Source organism: Podarcis melisellensis (assembly GCF_964234715.1).
Source record: "Podarcis melisellensis genome assembly, chromosome: 15".
Taxonomy (NCBI): Eukaryota; Metazoa; Chordata; class Lepidosauria; order Squamata; family Lacertidae; genus Podarcis; species Podarcis melisellensis.
The window spans coordinates 11715782-11737463 of NC_138532.1; the positions used below are offsets into that span (position 1 = coordinate 11715782).

General features: G+C 46.7%; 1 protein-coding gene across 1 annotated transcript in view; it reads left to right on the top strand.

Moving 5' to 3' along the window:
* The window catches only part of HEPACAM (hepatic and glial cell adhesion molecule), a 36719-nt gene extending 16180 nt beyond the window's left edge, over positions 1–20539 (top strand). The window contains exons 2-7 of the mRNA XM_081891064.1: positions 7445–7786; positions 9144–9425; positions 11437–11530; positions 13616–13689; positions 15440–15510; positions 18823–20539. Coding sequence (XP_081747190.1) covers positions 7445–7786; positions 9144–9425; positions 11437–11530; positions 13616–13689; positions 15440–15510; positions 18823–19128 — 1169 coding nt within the window. The 3' untranslated portion in view covers positions 19129–20539. The remainder of the gene's footprint in view (positions 1–7444; positions 7787–9143; positions 9426–11436; positions 11531–13615; positions 13690–15439; positions 15511–18822) is intronic.
* Positions 20540–21682: the final 1143 nt, after the last annotated feature.

The window sequence follows — 21682 nt, forward strand, 5'->3', positions numbered from 1 at the left end:
GGAGCCCACTTCCCGAATCTCTCCAAATCAGCCCAGTTTGACTTGAGATTCTTCTGAATCCAGTGCACACCTCTGGTTTGTTCTACTACCAGTGTGCCGTGTCCCTGGATTCTGGGGTGGGGATTTCTCCTGGCAAACCAGCACTGCAAGATGGTCCTTTACCACAAAGCATCAAAAAATTGGTTATGGAATACATGATGATGGCAAAAAGAAGCAAATCAGCCCTCCGGCACCATATTGTAGAAGACATTTGTGGGTGATTTTCTCCAGCTGTGATACTGCAAAAGCAACCATAACTAGTCCAACTGCATGCTATTGGTGGTATTGTGGCAGTACTGTGGCATGTGAGCACTGTGTGTGGCTGGCTGAATCTGCCTGGCTCTGCATGTTGGTGGTGTATCTCTACATCCTCCAAAAGCAAAACAAAGATGCGCTCTCTGCAGGTGATCAGAGATCACAATGGTTGCTTGGCAGATATTCCCTGGCAGCCCTCCTTACAGAACATCCTGATGCCCAATATACCACATTCCCTTGGCTTCGCTTCTGTTCTCACACTTTCTTTGTATATGGTGCCGGGAGGTGAATACAGGGCCAGCGTTTGCCTAGCTACGAATTAGACAGGGAATGGAGAGTTCAGTGTCTCCTTAACCCAGTGATTTATATCTTTTTAAGGAAAAGCAGCCTTGGAAGGCTGAGCTTGGTAGCAGAGAAACTGTTTAAAGCGATAGGATACTGCATTCATTGTATGGCACAAATGTTTCTGCCAATTGCATTCCAACTCACTGGAGGGTGGGGAGCAAAGAAATGGCAGGAAGGATTAAGAAGTCTTCACCCACTCTCAGCGTTCAAAATTAGCCAGGTGCCAGGCACATTTTTCACCTGGCTATTGGCCATTTGCGACCAAGAGAAGAAGTTGCCCAGGCACCAGGATGGCGCCCGATGTCTGCATCATCTGGAGGTGCATGTTTTCACACTCTATTAACCAATGCTATTTTTGTAGAGAAAAAGGTGCCAGAACTGACGATGAACAACACCTCCCTCCGGCTGAAACCGCCCCCCCCCCCAGCTAGCAACACATCCTGTAGAATTCTGTCCATTATATTTTAGCTGCCCAATCAGAACGAATTTCGGGAACCCAAAAGCCGTATTGAAAAAAATGACTTTTGAGCTGCTTGGCCCCAAAATAGCAACTAGGCATTCTGCTTCAGTGACTGTCACCCTGGTTTAAGGAGCCATTTGGTGCCTAACTTATATATCTGAGTTTTTAACACTCCCCACTCTCACTGAGCTACAGTTCCCTGAGAAAGATGGGTGGACAGTTAAATTGCTTTGGAAATTGCTGCTCTGTGTAGGGAACAGAGGTCTCCATACAACTCTAACCACACCCTTAATAAACCGCGGTCCTCAGGATGCTTTGGAGGAAGCCGTAAGTGTTAAAGTGGTATGGTATTGGTTTAAATGTATAGTGCAGATGGGACCTTACTTCAATACTGGGAACAGGAAGCCCTTCCACCACATCCAATGACAGCAGGCTAGCTTTGAGGGTGCAGGGTATACTATCTTAGGAGACTCAAGAGGAATGGCTGCCATATGCCACCTGACTTAATTAACCACCTCCCTCTGCCTAATAGTAGGGCTGACCTGCTAGCATCTCCTGCTTCCCAATCCTTTTAACTGTAGGAAGTGCTGGAACTGAGTTTTGGCTAGTTGTGGCTGGTAAAAAGCCCTGGGTTTCCCCTTCTGTTTGCATCAGGGAAAGAGAGAGCGAGAGAGAGGTTTGCATACTAATAGATCTCATGACTTTGGGACTTGTTTAAGCTCTTTCTTGTGCTTCTGCTCGCAGCTCCTAATCTAGCAGTTAATTGTCACCCGGATGATTCATGTTCCCCTCCAATGCATATCAATACTGGTTTTGTTTTGACCTCAGCACCCAGGCTGCAGGAGAAGCCATTTTGAAAGCAGCTCGTCTGATACTGAGCATCTGCTGTGTCCTCTTGCCCCTGGCTGCATTCACTGAACCTCAGGGGTGGCTGGTGCCCATTGGGCCTGGCAGGGCAGGTAAGGCAGGGAGGCTAACCATAGGTGGAGCCAGAAGCAATGGCAGGAAGAGTCAACTAATTTGGTTTCTATCCAATGTTGAAAGGAAGAAGAAGGAAGGCACCCAAGGGCCTGGGCAGACTTCCAAGGGCCACATGCATGTCAGTGACATGTGGGGCTAGAGGCAGAAGTGGGTGGAAAAACTAAATTCTACCTAAGTGTAAATTTTACCTTTGTACTGTTACAGATCTGGGGTCATCTGGGAGTGATTGTTAGAAATCCATAAAGATTTCTATTCAGGTAACACTTGGAGTTTTGAAGGGAAGGTGCCAGACAAGTGAAAAATATAGCTAAGCTTTTTTTCCTCCGGGCCAGGGCCTCACCTGAGATAGAAGTCGCTAAGAATGACAAAAGGTGCTGGAAGCAAGTCATTAACCATCAGCCAGGCAGGAGGCTGTGTTGGTGCTGGAGGAGGCTGCCAAGGTGATGGGGAAGTGTGATATCACACAGGAAAAATATGTCCTTTAGGGAAACAGAGGTCTGGATAAGAGGAATGAGCAGATAGGTGGAAAGGAATTACCTGGAGCAGGGCTTTTTTTGTGAAGCGGAAAGGAAGCGGGCAGAACTCCACGAGCAGCCATGAAGGCCAGAACCACCTTGGCAGGCCGGGGCAGAATCATAGAGATGGCAGGCAGGATGTCTTGGACTCCAATGCTGCTTTGGGAACAAGCGCCTCTGGAGATGTAATGCTCTGAACTCTTTCTGGACAAGACCTAGGTGTAAATATATGTACAATAAACCATATATATTTCATTGGAACTAAGTGAAGATGGAGGCTGCCAGCAGCGAAAAGACCTTTGGATTGATTTGGCAGAAACACCAGCATGTGAGGAGATGCTGCAAACTTATAGAGGGAAATCATAGGCATAAAATCCACACAGAAATACATAATTGTTTGCTTCAACCTGCTTGTGGGAACAACTCAGAGGCCATGAAAGAAGGAAGGTTAACAACAGAAAGAATTAGAGGAACCATCGGAAATGACTATGAAAAGCAGGAGAGATATGAGATGATCAGAGCCCCCCCCTCCCGAACTTGAAGCATGGGAAGTCCCATTAAAAAAAGTATAATTTGGCAGAATATTTGGATTATTTGATATGTATATGTATAATTTGGAATATTTAATGTGATTGGATTGGATTGTTAAAGTGGAAAATTTAATAAAAATGAATTAAAAACAACAACAAACCATATATATTTTTAGAGACACTAATCTCTGCTATGCCTTGATGTCCCAGCAGAAACACCCCCCATAGGGAGTGCCTGGAACCCCCTGGAAACTTGCTGCTGCTCAGCAGAGATTGGGGGTGCCTCACAACCTTTTAAACAGGCGCATTAGGCTAGTGTTTGTAAAGATGCACACACCCTTCTCTACCCTTCTTCCTGGCAAAGCAGGAGTCACTGAGAGCATTCAAGGGCACATTCCAGCCAGGGGGAAATACTCCAGGAGAGCAGGACCAGTCTGGGGTGTGGCAATTGGGAAGGGAACCAAGGGCCAAGGAGAGGGGTTTGGAAGGCCACCTCTTGCACCAGATCCCAAGGATCCTCCTAGTGTCCCTATTTTCCAGGGACAGTCCTGGATTTTACAGAAGCCATCCCAGTTTCTGATTTGATCCCAGATTGTCCCGCTTTCCCTTCGGATGTCCCTTTTTTCATCGGAGAAACGTTGGAAGGTATGGTGTGAACCCTGAGCCAAGGAGATAAGTAACAATGCAAACTTTGGAAGACAGCTAAAGGCAGCCCCGTATAGGGAAGGTTTTTTAAATGTTTTATTATGTAGCAAACTAGTCCAATGTATAGATATTATTATTATGGAGTAAAGGGACCCCTGACCAGTAGGTCCAGTCATAACCGACTCTGGGATTGTGGCGCTCATCTCGCTTTAATGGCCGAGGGAGCCAGCGTACAGCTTCCAGGTCATGTGGCCAGCATGACTAAGCCGCTTCTGGCGAACCAGAGCAGCGCACGGAAATGCCGTTTACCTTCCCGCCAGGGTGGTACCTATTTATCTACTTGCACTTTGACGTGCTTTCGAACTGCTAGGTTGGCAGGAGCAGGGACTGAGCAACTGGAGATTGTGGGGATTCGAACTGCCGACCTTCTGATCAGCAAGTCCTAGACTCTGTGGTTTAACCCAGAGCACCACCTGCGTCCCACCTGTGTAATTATGGAGTAGGACACCCCTATTTTCATTGGAGAAATGTTGGAGGGGATGTTCCCCTTAGCTGCTATACACATTTATAGTTCCTTATCTATCCAGGCAGGCAAGCATTGTCAGAATTCAAGCACACTTTCCTGCCAGGCAAAAATAATCAAGGAGAGCATGGGTAAAAAGCAGGGGTAGTGGAGAGCATGGCCTGTGAAGAGTGGGTATGGCTTGTGGAGAGGATGTGGGGCTGCATAATGAGTATTGTGGGGCCACATTCCCCCCTCCAACCTGAGATTCCACACCCTTGCTTCTGATTAAGTTTCACCCCTTTTTGAGTTTAATTATGATAAAAGTGTGTATTGGCAATATGTAATATGAAATCGAAATATGGAATACACGGGAGGTTGGGTTTTTAGTTTAAGACCAATATATGTTTTATTGTTTGTTAAGAACAAACAATGTTTATTATGTATCTATGGTTATTGCTGTGTGTAATTTGGTATTTGTGTTTTTTCGTTTTTCTTGCTATATCAATAAAAATTAAAAATTAAAAAAAAAGTTTCACCCCTTTTTGGCATTGGTTGCTCCTTTTGCAAACTGAAACCTTTCTTTCTGCACTCTCCTTTGTTTTTTCAGCACCACCCCGGCGTTAGCCCAAATGCCGATGAGTTCATTCCTATGCACAGGAGCACATTTCTGAATCAACAACGTGAAGCCATAGCAGTCCTTCAGACATTCTTGCTCTTCTGGGTGCTAAGGAGAGGAAAGGGCACGCGAGCTATTGCCTCCCTCCACTGTCTTGCCTGGGTCCCAGTGAAATGTCAGGGCAAGGATTTGAGGTTGTTTCCAGGTTAACCATTGTGAGGCCTAGATCACCATCCGCCTTGCCTCATGCCATTGAGAGCCAAAGCTGGGGGCATTAACTGCTTGACTGCTGTGTTGTACTCAGACACAGTGAATTAACTGTGTCCTGTCCTTCCAAGCAAGGGGACGCGGGTGGCGCTGTGGGTAAAACCTCAGTGCCTAGGACTTGCCGATCGTATGGTCGGCGGTTCGAATCCCCGCGGCGGGGTGCGCTCCCGTCATTTGGTTCCAGCTCCTGCCCACCTAGCAGTTCGAAAGCACCCCTAAGTGCAAGTAGATAAATAGGTACCGCTTTATAGCGGAAAGGTAAACGGCGTTTCCGTGTGCTGCACTGGTGCCGGCTTGCCAGTGCAGCTTTGTCACGCTGGCCATGTGACCCGGAAGTGTCTCCAGACAGCGCTGGCCCCAGCCTCTTAAGTGAGATGGGTGCACAACCCTAGAGTCGGACACGACTGGCCCATACGGGCAGGGGTACCTTTACCTTTTTACTGTCCTTCCAAGCACAGTCCAGCCTCCGCTGCTTATTCTTGTCAATTCAATCCAATATTTAGACGATTAAAAGTGTGTTGTTGTTGTTTTTAAAAAATCAACACCGTCTTTATTTTTGTTGTAATCGTTTGCTGTTGATCATCAAGAGACTTGATCATCTAATCCAGGCATGTCCAAAGTCCATTTGGGGGCCTAATCCGGCCCGCCAGTGGGTTTAATCCAGGCCCTGTGGCAGTTTATTTCCTGGGGTAAAATCCTAAGAAACCCTCAACAACTTCAACCCTAAAAAAAGCTCTCAACCCTTCACTTCATCAGATCTGGCCCTCTTTGAAAAAAGTTTGGACACCACTGATTAATCATAGTAATGCTTAGTACTTAATAGTTTGCCAGTGTGGTGTAGTTAGAACAGACTTAGGACCCAGCTACATGAATAAAAAATAGTGTTTTAAATGTGTTATAACATGGAACACCAGATGGCGCTGTAGAGCACAAAACTTTTCTATGCGATTTTACATACGGTCCCCCCTTTTGTTATAACAATTTAATTTAAGACATATTCATAGCGTTTCCCCTCCTTTGTGTAGATCCACCCTTAGAGTGTCAAACTAGGATCTCATTTGAAATCGTCACTCAGCCTTTAATTTCACTGGGTGCTGTTGGGTAGATCACTGCCTCTTAGCCTCACCTACCTCACAGGGTTGTTGTGAAAAAATGGGGGGGGGGGACCATGAACGCCACCTTGAGTTCCTTGGACATACAATGAAGTGCCATGGATGCCAGCACAAGATCACTTCTACTATGGGCAGTAAAAATCTTTATTAAAAAGTTGGAGGGACTCTATAGTAGTGAATACTGTCACAAAAAGCACTGATATATGTGATAAATAAAAATAAATACTGTTTAAAGGTGCAATCCGAGGTTCAGGGTGGCACCCATAGAGCCATAGGATACTGCAGACCTCCCTCTCTGTGGTTGGAGAAGAAGATCTCATTACAGCGGGGCTGCAGGAAATATATCATTGGCTATTATTATGATCACATCCACACCAGAATTGATGGGATATTTCTATTGTTAACGTCAGCTGATGAGGTCTCAGACTCTACCCCATTCTGTTATATTTGCATATTTTAAAAAAGATATGGAGGGCCCACACCTGATCTAGGGCCCTGCGGGACTTGACATCGTTCCGCAGGGCCTGCAAGACAGAGCTGTTCCACCAGGCCTTTGGCCAGGGCATAGTCTGACCCCCTCTTTTGGTAATCCGCATAGAACTCTAGCCCAATGGTTGCCATTCATTTGATTCTGAATTGATTTTAGAATGAATCGATTTTAGAATGCTGTGTTACTTTTAGAATACTGTGTTACTTTTATTGTTGTTAGCCGCTCTGAGCCCGGCTTTGGCTGGGGAGGGTGGGATATAAATAAAATTGTTGTTGTTGTTATTACAGTGGTACCTCGGGTTAAGTACTTAATTTGTTCCGAAGGTCCGTTCTTAACCTGAAACCTTTCTTAACCTGAAGCACCACTTTAGCTAATGGGGCCTCTTGCTGCCACCGCGCCGCCAGATGTTATCATCCTGAAGAAAGTTCTTAACCTGAGGTAATATTTCTGGGTTAGCGGAGTCTGTAACCTGAAGCGTATGTAACCTGAAGCGTAGGTAACCAGAGGTACCACTGTATTATTATCTAACCTGTAGCTCTGGTGGGGACACTCATCACCGAGCCGATGGCTTCCAGTTCTGCCATTTCCAGCGCCAGAGAGCCATACTCATACTACCTCCTTCAAATGATCTCTATCCCTTAATGCTAATGCTGAGTGTCCTTTACTTCTTCTTCTTCTTGCTAGATCTGCTGGAAGGAGTTAATATCACCAGCCCGGTGCTGTTAATCCACGGTACTGTTGGCAAGTCCGCCCTGCTCTCCGTGAAATACACCAGCACCAGCCGCGACAAACCTGTGATCAAATGGCAAGTGAAGCGTGACAAGGCTGTGACGGTGGTCCAGTCCATCGGCACCGGGATCATTGGTAACCTGCGCCCAGAGTACAGGGACCGGATTAGAATATTTGAGAATGGCTCCTTGCTGATCAACGAGCTGCAGCTCTCTGACGAGGGGACGTATGAAGTGGAAATCTCCATTACGGACGACACTTTTACAGGGGAGATGAACATCAACCTTACAGTGGATGGTAAGTCAGCCTTAGAAAAAAGTTAAAAAGTTCATTAAGGTAAAGGGACCCCTGACCATTAGGTCCAGTCGTGACCGACTCTGGGGTTGCGGCGCTCATCTCGCTTTATTGGCCGAGGGAACCGGCGTACAGCTTCTGGGTCATGTGGCCAGCATGACTAAGCTGCTTCTGGTGAATCAGAGCAGCACATGGAAATGCCGTTTACCTTCCCGCCAGTGGTACCTATTTATCTACTTGCACTTTGATGTGCTTTCAAACTGCCAGGTTGGCAGGAGCAGAGACCGAGCGACGGGAGCTCACCCCGTTGCGGGGATTCGAACCGCCGACCTTCTGATCGGCAAGTCCTAGGCTCCGTGGTTTAACCCACAGCGCCACCTGCGTCCTGTAAAAAGTTCATTAGTTTAAGGTATTTATTTATTCTCTTGGTGTGGGAAAAGAGACTTTCATGCTTCAACATATAATAACACATGGTTTGGACTAGGAATGGGCAAATCTGTCAATTTCAGTTCCTCCTTTTCCACATATTAAAATTCATTTCCCCACCAATTTGCATGGAGAGAGAGAGAATCAGCAGCATTTCAGTGCAAATTTCTCTTAATACATACATTTTTTATGCAGTTTTGCCTAATCTGCACAATTGTGCAAAGCATTTCCCCCCTAATTTTTGCACACTGTTTTTGTATGTTATTTTCACTAATTTATATACAGTACAGACTTTACCCTGGTGTGTGCACATTGTTGCATGCCTTAGCGGGCTGCAGAACTGCATTTCAAAATCCAGAGAAGTGTGAATTTCAGAGGGATGGCTGAGTTTCGGTTCACATCCCGTTTCAGAAAATGAGAATCAGGTCAGTTCACTTTCAAACATGAATTGGATAAAAAAAAAAATTCTCCCTCATGCCACGCTTGGGCTTGCTGAAAACCTTTTGCAAAACATCGTCCACAGTTGCTACTATAAATGAAACCTCCTCTTATATATACCCTGTAAGTTCAAATCCAGTGGAGAGCTTGGAGACACTGTGCTGCATTGTCTCATGCCAGCTGGCTTGCATTTCAGTGTCATGGTCAAAACACAACTGCCATCATGTGACAAATGCTCTTTTCTTTTCTCTAGGCTTGCCTTGCTTGCCATTTAGCCCTCTCCTATAACTCCATTGCTTTCTATGGGACCGCCTCTCCTGGTATGTCCCATGGAGGACCTTACGGTCTTCAAAAAAACATCTTGGATGTCCCGGGCCACAAGGAGGTTAGGCTGGCCTCAATCAGAGCTAGGGCTTTTTCAGCTCCATAGTTTTATAATTTTATTCATTTTCCTCTTTACTGAGAATCTTTGCTTGTTTTATCTTTGTCTTCCTAGTTCCAATTTCAAAGCCTCATGTCGCCCTGGCCTCTTCCACTGTGCTGGAGCTCAGCGAATATTTCACTCTGAACTGCTCCCATGAAAATGGCACAAAGCCCAGCTACACGTGGTTAAAGGACAGCAAGCCCCTCAGCAATGACTCCCGGCTGATCCTCTCCCATGACCAGAAGGTGCTGACTATCACCAGAGTCCTGATGTCTGACGATGACACCTACAGTTGTTTGGTGGAGAACCCCATCAGCAACGGGCGCAGCATCCCCATAAAACTTACCGTTTACAGTAAGTATGGTCAACGCAGATACCGTACACAGAAGGGACAACCTAGGGAAACCAGAGACTGGGTCTGCCTTAATTATTATATACCCCGGTGGGAAGTCGCGCTGGGCTCCCAAGGCTTGCGGAGAGCTGCCTGAAGCCCGGGGCACGCTCTGCTGTGCTCCCCGGGTTTCGGGCTGCAGGCTGCTGTCCGCAAGCCTTGGCAGCCCGGCGGGAACTCCCTTGGGCTCCCAAGGCTTGCGGATAGCTTCCTGAAGCCTGCTTTCGTCCCATAGGACGCACACACATTTCCCCTTCAATATGGCGAAAAATATGGTACCTTGTCATGTGAAAAAAACCAAAGCCTTCCTTTTAGGAATTCTAGGTGCCGAAATCACAAGGGAGCAGAAAAGACTGTTTATGTATGCGACCACGGCTGCACAGATGTTCCTGGCCTGGAGATGGAAAGAAGATAAAGTCCCTACCAGAGAAGAATGGCAGATCAAGTTGATGGGATTATGCCAAAATGGCCAAAATGACCGGAAGAATCAGAAACCAGGAAGGCCAAAATTTTAATAAGGAATGGGGGGAATTTATAACTTATCTTAAAAACCATTGTAAACAGTTAAACTACTTAGCAGGATTGGAATTTCACTTGTAGTTTAATGGTGAATTTTGGACACAGTAGAGAGGCAAAAGATTTTGGATTATCATAAAAGATGCAGGAGGAAATGATTAAGAATAGGACCCACAAAGGGGAAGAGGGAAGTACAAGAAATTCCTTGGAATCTTGTTTTTATGTTGTAAGTTGGATATGTGACTGTAAAAATTTAATTTGAAAAACCAAATAAATAAATAAAATTAGTAGTGGTAGTACTAGTCGTAATAATAATAATAGTAATGCTGTAATAATAATAATAATAATAATAATAATAATAATAATAATAATAATAATAATAATGTAATAACAATGTAATAATAATAATAATAATAATAATAATAATAATGATGATGATGATGATGATGATGGAACTGGAAACAAAGGTGGAAAATGTCCTGGCCTTGCTGAACCCAACATTTCATTACTTTTCGAAAATTTATGGATGTTCCAGATTTTTTATCCAGGGTTTTATCCAATGCTAGAGTAGATCTATTGAAGTTAATGGACATCTGCACCATACATTTAAAGCAGCATGTATCATTCCACTTTAAAGAGCCATGTCTTCTTCCAAAGAATCCCGGGACCTATAAAGGGTTCTGGGCGTTGTTAGGAGGCCCCTTCTTCCCCTTGCAGTGTTATAATTCCCAGAGAGGGTTAACAACCAATCCCTTTTCTCCTTGTATCTACCCATCCTTTTGACCTGTTGCCTCGGTGATGTGGGAATTGCAGTTGACACTCTCTCACCGCTGTTAAAATAAGTGTTATGTGCTGCTTCTTATAACTAGGGGTGGGGGAGAAATACCACTCAGTTCATGTTGAAAGTGTTGGAAAATTCCATTCCACCTTTAGATGCAGACATGGGACTGTTGCATGTCACATGTCTGTTTACATACCAGCACAGCTTGCTGGGAACTTCTGTTGTGTGTATAGCTTTTCCTTTTCCCTGTCTCTCTGAGAAGACAAAGAGAGAGAGATGACATATTTCTTTGTCCTGATTTATGATTAATAAATCCGTAGTTGTATTATGCTTCCACAAGCCTCACGCCTATCCTGTGTGCCCAGTTTCTATCTGCTGAGATAGTGTGCCCTGGCTTTGAAGCCTGGGTTGCTGATTTACGTTGGAGCAGTGGCCGATGGGTCTTCGCAGTGGGGTGGCTGGAAGGAGATGATCCAGTTGGGCTAGTCAACTGGCTTTGCAACCCTCTGCATGTGGACAGGAAGATGAACCTCTCTGGTTTGCGCTTTCTGCGCCAAACAGTACATGAACACCGCCATCCGCTGAAATGGGCATATCTCCAAATCTTGCAGTTCAGGTCTCCAGCAAAATAGATGAAACTTGCTCTAACATCTGCCTTGTCTTTTGTGTCTCTGTAGGAAGGAGCTCCCTCTATATAATCCTTTCGACGGGGGGAATTTTCCTTCTGGTTACCTTAGTGACCGTCTGCGCCTGTTGGAAACCATCCAAGAAGTAGGACGTTTAAAATTATATGTGTGTTTTATAACCTGTACGAAATGTTCTCTGTTTATTTGGGGTAAATCAACACCAAAAGGCACCTTCGGGGTTCCCTGGCCCCCAAGGTGTGTGTCGCATTCTCTCTCTGTAACAAAGGCTGCAGCTGCACTACATGTTTAAAGCGGCATCATACCGTTTAAAACCATCATGGCTTCCCCCAGAGAATCCTGGGAACTGTGGTTTGCTGAGGGTGCTGATTATATTCTAATGGATGATTGAATATTACTTTATTTGATATACGTTGTTTATTTTAAAGTGATGTTCTTATTATGGCATTTTTGAATTGGATCAGATCATTATAAGGTGTGTGATCTTTTTGCTGTTTATTTGTATAGAAAGGAGGTACACAAATGAAAAGTGAAATGAAATGAGAGTTCGACTGAGAGCTACAATTCCCAAAGTTCTCTGGGAAGAGGGATTGTTAAACTGCTGTGGGAATTATAGCTCTGTGAGGGGAGGAACAGGGAGATTCCTGAGTACTCTCAGCACCCTTAACAAACCACACTTCCCCAAGATTCTCTGAGGGTGGCCATCCTGCATTAAATGTATAGTGCAGGTGGCTGAAAATTGTAGTTTAGAGCAAGCTGCCTAATTGGTGCCATGGAGGGCTTGTTGCATTTGAGTCAGCCTTGGTTAAAACAGTGTCCTTACAAGCTGCTGGTCCTCTTATCATTGGCAAACTCCTTACAGCTTGTATGAACAGCTGTGTTTGAGGGCACATGTACCCAGGACATTTGCCAGTGCTCAAATTATGCCCCCCACCCCCGAGCTCCTGCATTTTTTACGTGATGATGACTCTCCATCATCTTCTTAAAAACAGTAAGGTAAAGGGACCCCTGACCATTAGGTTCAGTCGTGACTGACTCTGGGGTTGCAGCGCTCATCTCGCTTTATTGGCCGAGGGAGCTGGCGTACAGTTTCAGGGTCAAGTGGCCAGCATGACTAAGCTGCTTCTGGTGAACCAGAGCAGCACACGGAAAAGCCTTTACCTTCCTGCCGGAGTGGTACCTATTTATCAACTTGCACTTTGACGTGCTTTCAAACTGCTAGGTTGGCAAAAACAGGAACTGAACAACGGGAGCTCACCTCGTTGCAGGGATTTGAACCGCCGACCTGATCGGCAAACAGTAACTGACACAAAACGTTGAGAGTTTGGGGCAGCTTATTTGAGCACTGATGCTTGGTTGTATATAGTCATTCCCCCCTCCCCGGTAATTTTCTTTTTCCATTACAAAATGTAGCTCTGGAAATTTCTACCTGTAGCAGAAGACTGGAGTGGTGGAGGTTTTCTTAACCCTTTCCACTCTGGCCATTCCCCCCTCCTCTCTTTTCTTCCTCCTGATGGGAAAAGATGTGTGGCCTATGTCAGTTTGCCTTTATGTCCCAGTTGGTGTAAAGAGGAGGTGCACGGAATGGTTCTGTGAAGAGTACAGTGTGTTAACAAAGCAGCCTGGGGTTGTTTTGCCTGACCTGTTTCTCACCCTGCATTTACCACACAACATGACAATTCAACTCGCTTTTGGGCAACTCTCCTTTGCTAGGAGAGGATCACCTGTGGGGTTGATTTGCAGGCTGCCAGGACCGAGTAGAGCTGGCCCCCTTCCATTCCAAGTCAGCTGTAAGGGAGCCTCTGAGCAAACTCATGCAAACTTTTGCATCCACAACGGCTATGTTCAGTTTCCACTGTCAGACGAATATGCTTCTGAATACGGTTGCTGGGAATTGCAGGTACTGTGGTGCTCAGGGGCGGTTTGTGGGCTTCCCACAGGCATCTGATTGGCCATTGTAAGAACAGGATAGAATCATAGGATCATGGAACTGTAGAGTTGGCAGGGTCCACAAGGGCCATCTAGTCCAACCCCCTGCAATGCAGAAATATTTTGCCCAATGTGGGACTCAAACCCACAACCCTGAGATTATGAGTCATAGGTTCTAACAACTGAGCTATCCCAGACTGCTGGACCAGATGGGCCATTGGCCTAATCCAGAAGGCTCTTCTCACTTTCTTATGGTCTTATGCCTTTTTTTGTTTTGTTTTAGAAACAAACGGAAAATGGAGAAGCAAAATTCCTCTGAATATGTGGACCAGAATGAAGAACAGTTGAAGCAGGATGGTAAACCGTGAACCTCTGTGTTTGAATTCTGACTCTCGGGCTGGTGTCTTCCAGGAACTGGCAGTGCTTTATTTGCTGAGCCTGGTTTATTGTTGTCAATGCTAAGTTGTAGGCAGTAGTCCGAAAGCAGCCAGGATCTGGGAGCCAGGGGTTATGCCAGGGGGTCAAATTAGCAATTTCAAATACAGTGGTACCTTGGTTCTAAGCGCTTTGGTACTCAAACAACTTGGAACCCAAACACTGCAAACCCAGAAGCAAGTGTTCTGGTTTGCAAACTTTTCTCGGAAGCCAAACATGCTCCGTTTTGAGTGTTACACTACTGATTTGAGTGCCACACTTCCATTCTGAGTGCCACACTTCCGTTTTGAGTGTTACACTGAGGTCTCTCTGTTTTTGCTATTTATTTTGCATTTTTGTTTGGGCGGCTCTTTTTTGTTTTTGTGACTACAGTGGTAATTCTAGATACGAATGGGATCCGTTCCAGAGGCCCATTCACATCTAGAAGCAAACGTAACCTGTGTCCACGCATCTGTGGGTCATGTTTTGGCACTTCTGTGCATGCACGTGATGTCATTTTGAGCGTCTGCGCAAGCGGTGAAACCCAGAAGTAATGCGCTCCCTTACTTCTGGGTTGCTGCGGAGCGCAACTCGAGCACGCTCATCCCGAAGCACATTCAACCCGAGGTATGACTGTATGTGGAACCCAGTTCAGCTACTGATTGATTGATTGTTTGACTGCAATACATTGTTTATTGCTTTCATTTTATGGACCAATGGTCTCGTTAGATAGTAAAATCCATGTTAAACTGCTGTTTTAGGGGTTGTTTTTAGAAATCTGGAACGGATTAATCCATTTTGTATTACTTTCTATGGGAAAGCGCGCCTTGGTTTTGGAACACTTTAGTTTTGGAACAGACTTCCGGAATGGATTAAATTTGAGAACCAAGGTGCCACTGTATCATAGATAATGGGGAGCCTACACTGAAAGGCTAAAGCAGGAATGTGAACACAGACCCCAACTCCCACCAGTGCTGAAGTTATATTCCTCATTTTCAGGGCGTGAGGACTCAGGAGCTGAAAAGGCATGCAGGATCAGCCCCAGAAGCATGTCCACAAGATGCCCGAGGGTGTAGCATTTCCATCCTTGGAGGACTCCAGTGCCAAAGACCTAGTCAGACCAGAGACTCTCCTGCTGCATTACTGCAGGAGATTACTGGTGCAGGATGGGGCCCTTAAAGTGAGGCTGGATCTTGCAGCCCAGGTGGTGTTAACAAACTATGCCTGCTGCTAATGTTACATAAGCACTCAGTTCCCACTTGCTCCTTCCTGGAGCAAGATCAGAGCTCCGCTGTCCCATTGCACAGCCTCAGGTGTGCAATGCTTTGTCAGTGGAGTGGTGGTCAGGCTTAGCAAGGATCTTAGCGATGTCAGCTGAAAAATGGGGTCTCCCTCAGTGGGGAAAGTGTGCCTCTGGTTGTTGGGGAACACGTAACAAGAGAAGGCATTTAGCTGCCTGTTGTCGGGACCAAGGTGCTGGACTTTTGGTCTGATCCAGCAGGGCTCTTCTTAATGTTCCTCAGTCCCAAAAGACAGGATCCACAAATCTCAAAATAAATAACATTTGGTTTAATCTACCAAGGCTCTTCTGCCTGCCTGCCTGCTTCTTTTTCCCATGCTCACTCGCATAGCAGAACCCTTTTCAGACTTGATTGAAAAGGAATAACTCATTTCCATTCTCGCTTTAATGCAGTGGAGATTGTTCCCAGGAGTGGAGAACATGAGCGCAAGAATCCCGTTGCTTTGTACATCTTGAAGGACAAAGTAAGTTTCAAGTGTCGTGCTTCGGGGATGCTTCAGCCTGGTGCTCTGCTAATAACTTTCAGGCCAAAGGGCAAAATGCTAAGTAGCGACGAGGGAGAAAATTGATTCAGTTCACATTTCAAGGGGGAACCAACCTAATTTACACTTTCTGAAATGAAACATAAACCCAAACACATTTGTCCGTTGAAATTCACAGTGCCACGAATTTTGCAATATAGTTGTCCACCTAAATAATGTGTACCAAAAATGCAAATACTAGAGTAATGACTTGTAATGGAGATTAGAATGTGTGGAGAACCAAGTTATTTATTTATTTATTTAAAAAAATACTAACTGATATATCTACTGATAAATGGGATTTGTGTAATTTCTCTCTTCTTGCACAAGTGACAGCCTGTAGTCCTTTGGGCACTATCCTGCCTGAAGTGCATGGATAGCTCTGCATCTGTCCGTAATTTTATAGTAGCTCTGTATACTTTCTGGCATGCCTGTCTGTTTTGAATAGGGTGTCCTTAATCTTAGGAACTGGCTTCCCATTCGCTAAATTGCTGCCCTTTACTTTCCCATGACTCACGGGCGACATCTTCTGGTAACAATTTTTACAGCTGTCTACTGTTCTGAACGCAGGCTGACCACAACCTGTGCTGCTGTGCTGCATACAAAATTGGAATAACAGTAACATATTTCACTCGATGGTTATGCGTGTGCATGCGGTAACACTGCCTACGTCAAAGCGGACCAACTTTTCCTGCAAAGTGGGCCACAAGAGTGCATTGACACAAAACCTGCAGACTCCGCAATGTCTTGCCATGTTGCATGGGGGTGGAGGAGAGGCCAAAATTTTATGCCCCCTCCAGCCCTTGCACTGCTTTCCCAAAGCTCGCTAAATGAGGCGTGAGGCTTTGGCTCTCTGCCTCCTTTCCCAAGCTAAAGGTAAAGGTAAAGGTACCCCTGCCCGTACGGGCCAGTCTTGACAGACTCTGGGGTTGTGCGCCCATCTCACTCAAGAGGCCAGGGGCCAGCGCTGTCCGGAGACACTTCCGGGTCACGTGGCCAGCGTGACATCGCTGCTCTGGCGAGCCAGAGCCGCACACGGAAACGCCGTTTACCTTCCCGCTGGTAAGCGGTCCCTATTTATCTACTTGCACCCGGAGGTGCTTTCGAACTGCTAGGTTGGCAGGCGCTGGGACCGAGCAGCGGGAGCGCACCCCGCCGCGGGGATTCGAACCGCCGACCTTTCGATCGGCAAGTCCTAGGCGCTGAGGCTTTAACTCACAGCGTCCCCCTGCTGCTTTCCCAAGCTAGGAAAGTGCTAACTAGGCTTTGGGAATGAGACGGGAGGACTCTAGGACCCTGTCAGCATCCTCATGCCAGTGTGGTGTAGTGGTTAAGAGCAGTAGACTCGTAATCTGGTGAACCGGGTTTGATTCCCCGCTCCTCCACATGCAGCTGCTGGGTGACCTTGGGCCAGTCACACTTCTCTGAAGTCTCTCAGCCCCACACACCTAACAGAGTGTTTGTTGTGGGGGAGGAAGGGAAAGGAGAATGTTAGCTGTTTTGAGACTCCTTCAGGTAGTGATAAAGCGGGATATCAAATCCAAACTCCTCCTCCTCCTCCTCCTCCTCCTCCTCCTCCTCCTCCTCCTCCTCTTCTTCTTCTTCTTCTTCTTCTTCTTCTTCTCAAAACCCAACGCTTTGCATGCAGCCCATGGGCCACATATTGGACCACCCTGGTCTAACCACTATATAAATAATATTACTATTGGGGGGGCAGATAATATTTTCAATATCTCATGGAGTTACTGCTTTTCCTGCCCAGACTCCTAGTATTTATATTTATGTATTTGCTCCACCTTCCCTCCAAGGATATCAAGGTGGCATTAACACATTTCCTCCTGGAAATTTAGGCTGGGAGACTGTGACTGGCCCAAGCTCACCCAGCAAACTTCATAGCTGTGTGGGGATTCCATCCCTTATTTCCCAAGCCCTAGCCCAGTGCCCTAACCACTACACTAGTGGTTTTCAACTAGTGTGCCTTGACACCCTGGGGTGCCTTGAAAGATGGTCAGAGGTGCCGTGGGCAACACTGGCCTCTGTCCCTCTTTCCTTCCCTCCATTCCTCTGATGCCCTCTCACGTCTCTGCTTCCCAAAGGCTTGCACAGCTGTTTGTTGCAGCAGCCCTGGCTACAAGCTCCCCAGCTGAATGGTGCCTCTGGGGCTGGCCAGGGGGTGCTTATTGTGGGGCAGTGTAGTTGGTCAAGGGAGCCATGGACCCAAAGAGGTTGAAAACCTCTGCACTACACTGTAATATGATGCTACTGCCATATTAGATTTATTTACAGTATTTATTTAGACCATTTCTATACCACTTAATAGGGACGCGGGTGGTGCTGTGGGTTAAACCACAGAGCCTAGGACTTGCCAATTAGAAGGTCGGCGGTTTGGTTCCCCGCGATGGGGTGAGCTCCCATTGCTCAGTCCCTGCTCCTGCCAACTTAGCAGTTCGAAAGCACATCAAAGTGCAAGTAGATAAATAGGTACCGCCCCGGCGGAAAGGTAAACGGCGTTTCCGTGCGCTGCTCTGGTTTGCCAGAAGTGGCTTAGTCATGCTGGCCACATGACCCAGAAGCTGTATGCCGGCTCCCTTGGCCAATAAAGCGAGATGAGTGCCGCAACCCCAGAGTCGGTCATGACTGGACCTAATGGTCAGGGGTCCCTTTACCTTTTACCTATACCACTTAATATAGAAGAAAATCTTTATAAGTGGTGTACAGCAAACTGAAACAACAAGCAATAATACGTGCTACAAAAACACACAGTAAAAGCAATTAATATTATTTACTAATAAATATAGACTGAGATCCTTCTTCTCCTGGCACACCTCCCCTCTCAGCCTCCTGGCGATCATCCAGTCGTCCTCCCCCCCAAAAAACCCCCTCTGGGGCCATGCACAAGAATACAGGGCTAAACCAAGACATTTTGCTGCCTGGGGTGGAGCAGAAAATGATACTCCTATCAAGTCAAAGTGGGTAATAAACCATGGTAAAAAAACGAAAAGTATTTTTGGCCTTTAGGCATATAATTGCACAACAACCTCTCCCCTTCCCTGGCAGTAAAAATACCATAATAACAAAGTAAAATAGCTAACACTTTGCTGCTCTTTCATGACGCTCAAAATCTACTTCCTGAAGCACTCTGTCTGATGGTAGGGCCGGCCCAGTTCCAAAGTGCTTTTGAAGTTCATTGCAGTATGTTGTGGTACTACACTCATCTTCTGACCGCGGCTGCTTGCTTTTACTTGCTTCCCCAAGGACTCTCCAGAAGCGGAAGAGGAATCCCTTACCGAGTCCCGAAACGCTGCTGAGCCCTCGCCGCCTAGCTACTCCAGCTCTCCTCCTCCACCTGGAAGATCACCTGGACTGCCTGTTCGGTCTGCTCGTCGATACCATCGCTCGCCAGCCAGGTCTCCGGCCACCTCCAGAACACACATATCTCCTACCAGGTCCCCAACCCCGTCAGGGCGCACCCAAAACACCACACGCTTGGTGCGGACTGCTGGAGTTCATATCATCCGAGATCAGCAGGGGGAGGCCAGCACTGTGGAAATCAATGCCTGAAGGCAGCCAGCAGTGTGCATCTGTCTTGTCTCTGTGTGTGTGCAGCAAGGAAGCCTTGCTATGCTTGTGAATGTTTCCTGGGGTAGCAGTGAGTTTGCGCCGGGCGTTTTGTTTTTTTGCACACGCAAATGCATGTTTCCTATTCAAAAGAAGATGCCTGGGCTCTGCTTTTAGGTAAAAAAAGTGAATCACGCAGTGTTCCACAGGCTGGATGGACCCACTTTAAATGGTTTACAGTAGTTTCAACGCTCCTGCTTCCATACATACGTTTTAAAGGCACTAACTTGCTATTTGTAGCACCCGGGGAGTTAGCACACTGGTGTCGCTAAAACATTTGCTTTTGGGAACGATGCCCAACTAATTGCTTTAAAGCCTGATGTTTCCATCCAAGCCTTTGGAGACTTTTGTATGGGTGGTGATAATGTAGCCAAGGTAAAAGGTGAAGGGATGTGGGTGGCGCTGTGGTCTAAACCACTGAGCCTCTTGGGCTTGCCAATCAGAAGGTTGGCGATTCGAATCCACACAACGGGATGAGTTCCCGTTGCTCTGTCCCAGCTCCTGCCTAACTAGCAGCTCGAAAGCATGCCAGTGCAAGTAGATAAATAGGTACCACTGTGGCGGGAAGGTAAACGGCGTTTCCATGAGCTCTGGTTTCTGTCATGCTTTCCTGTTGCGGCAGAAGCAGTTTAGTCCTGCTGGCCACATGACCCGGACAGCTGTCTGTGGACAAATGCCGGCTCCCTCGGCCTGAAAGTGAGATGAGCACTGCAACCCCATAGTCACCTTAGACTGGACTTAACTGCCCAGGGGTCCTTTACCTTTTTTACCCTAATGCAGCCAATGGGAACGTATCCACCTGATGGGAACGTATCCATGTGATGCCAGCCCTGGTAGGTAATGCCAGGCTAAATGCTTACAGGGTTCCAGGCAGCTTCATGTACTCAAATAAATCCAGGCTAGTCCATGAGTCTCAGAACTCAGCAGCGAGGAAAATAGAGACAAATCTGGAAAGGCTTGGCTCTGCCTCTCATTGGCTCTGAATCCACCCACTATAGGGCTCCCCTGTCAGCTCCAATGGTCACCAGCCACCACTGTCTAGCTGGTCTCTTTATATCTATTTCATGGTACACTGGGTTTGTCTGTAGAGAAGGGGAAGAAAGCATCACTCTGCAGGAGTCAGTTTGTGCTAGCAAGCCTGGGGTGCAGGAATCAAGAGCAGGTTTGACCCTAGAGCCATGCAGTGGCCGGTGTAGCAAACCACACAGCAGTGCTCATTTCCCCCAGCTCCACTCTGTGAGGAAGCACCCTGGGACATGCATTAGCTTGAATGAAATATCAAGCAGACACGGGCTTTGCAGTATTATGTCAGATGGAAATAAGTTGTCCATTGCATTAAACCTTAGTGAAGAAAGTTCCTGTGAGATCTCATTTTTGTGAATAAAAGATGCACACAGGAGAAATGTCTTAGAATCACAGAATGGTAGAGCTGGAAGGGACCCTGAGGGTCATCTAGGCCAGCCCCTGCAACGCAAGAATCTCTGAATCGTACATGACAGGTGGCCATCCAACCTCTGCTTAAAAACCTCCACCACCTCTCATAGGAGTTTATTCCATTGTCGAGCAGCTCTTACTGTCAGAAAGTTCTTCCTGATGTTAAGTCAGAAACTCCTTTCTTGGAACTCCATCGGTATGGGCCCTAATCTCAAGAGCATGAGAAAACAAGCTTGCTCCATCTTCCAAGTGACAGCCCTTGAGATACTTGAAGATGGCTATAGTAGCATCTGCTCTCACTCTGCTCATTTCCAGGCTGTCGTGGTCCGGTCTATGTGCAATCAAAGTCTGGGCTGAGGACGTCAGGACCAGGGGCAAGATGGCGGTGTGGAAGCAGGAATGAGAGTCCAGAAGCCAGGGGTCCGAGGGTCAGGGAGTCACGAAGTCAGGGGTCCGAGGATCAAGAAGCAAGGAGTCACAAAGTCAAGGGTCTGAGGATCAAAGAGCCCAACACAGCAAGGCAGGGAACGTGTTGCTGTGGCAAAGAGCCGAAGGGAAAGGGTGACCTTATATCCCTTCCCGGCTCTTGCCACCAGGTGCTGTGAGTTACCAATCAGCCACACCTGTGCGGTCGCGCCTTGCCTCTTCAGAACAAACTTAGGAAGGCTCCAGTCCTGCGAAGCCCTACTGGTCACAGGGCCTGGCTCCTGCACGCACTCCTGACACAGGCTAAACATACTCAATTCCCTCAACTGTTCCTCATAAGGCTTGGTTTCTGCTTCCTTGATCATATTGGCCCTCCTTCTCTGCACATGTCCCAGTTTATCCATCCTTAAGTTGTCTTGGTGTGATGTGGCTGTAAGGGCCAAATTAGGCATGTAACCTTTCCTTGAGAAACTTATTAAAATTGAAAAGTAACCTTGGGAGGCTACGACCAGGAGCATAAAAGCAGCAGAGGAGAGAGGGATATGCTTAACCCTGTCCCCATTGTCCATATTTTCCCACTGAAAGTTGCCCAAACCAGCTGCCTTCAGACCTGTGGTGCAAAAGGCTCTAGTGTATC